The 5111-nt window shown below is 44.5% G+C and overlaps 1 protein-coding gene across 4 annotated transcripts; it reads left to right on the top strand.

The window, feature by feature from the left end:
• The first annotated feature begins 884 nt into the window (after positions 1–884).
• hlx1 (H2.0-like homeo box 1 (Drosophila)) lies at positions 885–4610 on the top strand. 4 transcript variants are annotated; one of them, XM_048535566.2, is made up of 4 exons: positions 885–1575; positions 2097–2195; positions 2846–3030; positions 3789–4610. In XM_048535566.2, the coding sequence occupies exons 1-4, from the start codon at positions 1107–1109 to the stop codon at positions 4110–4112; spliced, it is 1077 nt and encodes a 358-aa protein (XP_048391523.1). In that variant the 5' UTR covers positions 885–1106; the 3' UTR covers positions 4113–4610. The 4 variants fall into 4 exon arrangements, with proteins under 4 accessions (XP_048391523.1, XP_048391522.1, XP_048391521.1 ...); XM_048535565.2 differs by having other exon boundaries at positions 2843–3030; XM_048535564.2 differs by having other exon boundaries at positions 2097–2261.
• Positions 4611–5111: the final 501 nt, after the last annotated feature.

The raw sequence follows: 5111 nt of genomic DNA, 5'->3' as shown, positions 1-5111 counted from the left end.
TTGCAATAGGTTTATTTCAATAGGTCATTATATCGATAGCAAACGTTTAAGGTTAGGGTTACAGACAGATACCGGGTACAAATACTTCTTTTCATTTATAAATCAAGCTATTATAAAACAAATTGGAGGAGTTTAAGGCTGGATGTAAATCTGCTGCCTTGTGAGTGAGGTTGAGGCTATAATTGTAGAATTACATCCAAATGGACCTGTTATTTTTTCCAATACTGAATGCAGTATTTAAGCTGCTGGCGCTTCAAATGCATTCCTTAAAAAAATTACAACATAGCGTTTGTGATTTCAGCTTCAGGTTAAAGTGTGATTTGTGCTTCCTTTTCTCGATCAATCCTAATCAGTCTGCCCTCCTCGCCTGGCTGGTTGCTGAGATACTGGTTGTCTTCTGGGACTTCACCCAAATGTTAGTCGTTTCATATCACTTCAAATCAGGAAACCCATTTAGTTTTAATTTTGAATACAGTCCGATGCCATTACTGACAGAAAACAAAACGTACACCTTGACACCAATTAACTCGAAATGGTCTCCCTTCGAATCTTTGAACTGCTGGTTTATCCTTAGATTATTAGTTAAAGCCGCTCGAGTCCGCAACAGCTGGACCTAGCTCTGTGCCCAATATAAACCCCAGCAGTGCTCAGACATTATATTAAAAGAAGCAATCGCGCGCTCGTTTCATCGTCTTTATTTATAGACGTCGATTGCAAGACTTGGATACAATAACTCGTGACTTGCATTGTTGCTTTGCAAATGTCAAAAAAAACCCATTAAAACCGTGTTGCTCCCAGCTTTTAAAGTCTGCTCGACTTCCTGAGGCGCAGCTGTAGTACAGCAGGAGGAGTCGGACCGCGCAGAGCTCTCACTGCCATTGGCTGTGGGGGCGCTACATGTAGCCAATCGGAGTTGAACACTGGCAACTTCTTCCCAAACTGACTTGAACTCTCTTGCCAAATGTGCAGATGAGTTTTAGGAAAGTTTTTCGTTTGCAAAGTCAAGTTCCCTCCCCGCCCCCAAGTCTGCTTTCGACCCTCGCTTTTCACGTTTCCATTCTAATTGTTCTTTCGAGTTAAGGGCAGAGCGGAGGCAGCGTTGCACAATGTACACTACAGGACTAGCTCCTTACTACGCCAGTAATTTCAGCTTGTGGTCCGCCTATTGCTCGAACAGTTTGTTGGATTCGGTGAAGAAGCCCTCGTTTTGTATCGCGGACATCCTGCATCTCAGTGACGCCGAGAACATGCCGAGTGCGCCGCCACCTCTGCCAGGATCGCCGGCCGCCGTGGCCCATCTGAGCGGATCACACGCCATGCATCCCCCGGGCTCCCCCGTTCGTCCCACGCCCGTGGCTCCCGAACGGCTCGCCAGCTTCACCCCGAGAGCTTCCCCGGCCTCTCCCTATCAACGAAGCCCCGCCATCTGCACTTCCTCATCGGCCAGGATCCACCTCGCTGCCGGTTCGATGCAACAGCTCCCCGCCCCCTCCAGCAAAGACCTCAAATTCGGCATTGACCGTATTCTCTCCACTGACTTTGACTTTAAAATCAAAGACGGCAGTAGCATACGAGGTAAGATAGGCCGGGCATGGACCTGTCGTTTTACTTTTCACTTCAAGTATTAGTAATAATATTAGGAGAACGGGACTTATGTTTTGCAAATTTAAAATCAGCAATCATTTCATGGAAAGTTGATGGGATTGCTGTCTGGGTTGGTTACTGAACTATTTTCATTTGTGTTTAAGAAGCATCTAGCGCCTGTGAAAGGGGGTGGACGCATCGTTTGGGAAATGAGCACTCTAGTGACGGGAAAATGCAATGTGGGATCTGCTTTGCCGGGGAGTATGTTTCAGCAAACGTGCAGTATGTTTCAGTAAATGTGCAGTATGTTTCTGTGCAGAATCATTTGCAGCTCCCCATCTCCGTAAATACACATCTCGCTTTCTTCCACTAAAAAAACCATACATTTCCGATGTTGGAATCAGCCTAAACGGACGCGGGGGCTGCCCATGGTTTGGAGAATTGACGGAATGAATTGGAATCAGATTTTTAAACGGCAGTAACTTAACCTTGTGTTCCAATTACCACTGCAGATCTCACCTCTCTCATGGGCACAGCTCGCCAGCCTGGAGTACACCTCTCTGTACAGAGTTCCGCCAGCCAGTTCTTTGCGTCCCTGGACCCTGGACTTGGTGAGCCTTCCTCAGTTTTGAACTCCAGAACCTCGTCCCAGCACCATTATCAGGACTCATTTCCAGGTTAATAGTCTTAATTCGGCCATTTTCACCACGGGGGTTGGTGGGGGGAGGAACAGAACTCTGCTTCAGACGCGTTACAATGTTGCAACGTCGGAAGGCCACGCAAACATGCATTTAATCTCAGTAAAATATTTAAACAATATGAAGGAAGCCACATATGCTACAAACCTGCAAAATCGTTAGTTTTCTATGTAGCATATTTATTCAGTTTATTTTTATTTAACATCCCTCCCCCTTCAAGAAGCAATAATCTTTTATAGATTGGTTGTGGGAGGCAGTGATTCGATCATATTCACAGTTCATCTGAAGAGGATCCGAGCCGATGGAATTGGGGATGAGATTCAGGACATTAGGGTCAAGCCAGGAGCAATACATTTTTTCATTTGCACGACTGGAAGTATCAAGCCGTTGCCCTCAGGCCAGGAATGCACTCACGCTTCAAGTGCCAAGAGTGCGCTGTGATGATCTCAGATTAAACATCGCCTGGGAAGCAATTTTGTTTTCGTTTCTTTTTACGAAAGGAAAACATGCCAGTGTCTTCCCGCAACATTAATACTGATGCTACTTTTTCTTTTAACTAGCAGGACCTTACGCTGTCCTAACGAAGGACACCATGCCCCAGACGTACAAAAGAAAACGCTCCTGGTCCCGAGCGGTTTTCTCAAACCTGCAGAGAAAAGGGCTAGAGAAGAGGTTTGAGATTCAGAAATATGTGACCAAGCCTGACCGGAAGCAACTGGCGGCGATGCTGGGCTTGACTGATGCACAGGTTAGTGCCTTCAATCTGATCGACTCCAGTATCCTGTTTACATTAACAATAGGGAGCGTAAGCACTTGGAAATGCTCCCAGTTGCTATACGATTATATTAGAATCCATTACAAAGGCAGATATAAAAAAACAGAAGTTTGGACATTCAAAAATTAGTAACAAAGAGTTGTAAAAGGTCCCTATTTAAAATGGAAATCACGCCAGCTGTCGCCCTCTGTGCCATGTTATTATTAATAGATGCGGTGTTGTCCATTTGAAGGAGGACATAATGTGGCTCTTCAGAAGCTGTTAAACCGTGACCACACTGCTTTAATTGGGTTGTCAAACATATAGCGTGGAGGAAGTGGTATCTTATGCAAAATCAGGATCATATGTTGTAACACAGGGTCGTGCGAGGGGTGCTGGAGCTGAGCTTAAAACCAGACTGCTTGAAAACGAGGTGTACAGCTGGATGAAGACAGCAGACCAAGCAGCATCAGAGGAGCAGGAAAGCTGATGTTTCGGGCCTAGACCCTTCAGAAGGGGCTCGACCCGAAACGTCAGCTTTCCTGCTCCCGTGATGCTGCTTGGCCTGCTATGTTCATCCAGCTCTACACCTTGATATCCCAGACTCTCCAGCGTCAGCAGTTCCTACCTATCTCCGCTTGAAAGAGCTTCAGATTTCTGGGGCTAAGTAGGCAGGGAAGCGCCGTGTTCTACGTATAAAACAAAACGCTGAAGATTTTGCTAAATTGCGGGATTTGTCCTTCTCCCATTAGGTGAAAGTGTGGTTTCAGAACAGGCGGATGAAGTGGAGGCACTCGAAAGAGGCTCAGGCCCAGAGAGAGAAGGAGAAGGAGCAGCTGGAGAAACCAGCGCCCCTGGAGGGAGAGCAGCGAGTGAGGGAGAGCCTGAGTGACAATGAGAAAAGTGACTCCGAATTGACAGACGTTAATGAGAAAGACATTGAGGTGAACGAGTGTCCAGATCACAAGGCGACTGTCATCAGGTCGGGGCTCGCCTCCCTAAGTACTGTCGAGTTAAAGCAAAGCGGCTCCTCGTCACCAAGTGCCCCACCATCTCCGTTGCAAATTGTGCTATAAATGTGAAATAGTTTTACCCCGCCCCTACTAACAGGACTACCACGAGGTAAAGGACATTTTCAGAAGAAGAGTAAGTTATATTGTTGCGAAAGGAAGCTGGGAAATAGATCGTGCTCACCACTTCCTACCTGTAAATTGCAAATATGTAAATACAATGTTCGGCGTAAGGCATCATACAGACTGATTTTAAAAATCTTTTAGAAGTGAATGATGTTGTATCATAGGGTTTAATCTGTCCACGTTGATTTCCATGTGCTTTATGTATACCCTAAGCTGGAGCATTAGAGGCAGTGGATTTATACGTTTTACCAAAGACAAAAATAATATCTTCAACATCTGTCTGCGCTCACGTGTATTAACGCTCTGAATAACAACCTACTGCTCCTACCAAGTCTATACACTTAAATGACGGTCAATATTTCACTTTCATGCCTGTTGAATCAAAGGCTTGCACTGATCGCGAACTCATGGAATAAAGTGGGTATACTGGTTTAAGAAGCTTTCGTTGTACTTACGAGTTCTTTGCCATCTCCTCAGCGAATGTGTCCTCAGTAATTCTGTAGGAGGGATCAAAGTATTTGGGGAAATTAATTTGGTGAATTGTTTTAAATATTCTCGAATATATTTACCCAGAAGGCGAATCATTCCTATTCTTTAATCACGCTTGCTTTGTTAGAGAAAATAATTTAGTCTCAAGCAAGCAAACTATTCATTGATATTGCATTGTTCAAAATTATTTTAATAGTTTATATTTATCTTTTATTTTTCCGTTAGAATCAATTACTTGAGTTTTAGATATAAACAAATAATATATTGAGGTTGTACGTACAAAGCAGGAACGGTGTTTGCTTTGGGGATTTCTGCATGATCGATATGACCCTGTGTTCGAAATCTGGTTTAATAAGGCCCCTGCTGAGTTGGCGCTGTTTACATGCAGTTTATCTTCACCGGTGTACATGGCATATTAAAGCGACAAATACTTTTTTTCTGGTAATTAAT

This window comes from Stegostoma tigrinum, chromosome 9 (genome assembly GCF_030684315.1).
Source record: "Stegostoma tigrinum isolate sSteTig4 chromosome 9, sSteTig4.hap1, whole genome shotgun sequence".
Classification (NCBI taxonomy): Eukaryota; Metazoa; Chordata; class Chondrichthyes; order Orectolobiformes; family Stegostomatidae; genus Stegostoma; species Stegostoma tigrinum.
Note: the sequence above shows the minus strand (reverse complement) of the source record. Positions and strands in the feature narration are given on the sequence as shown.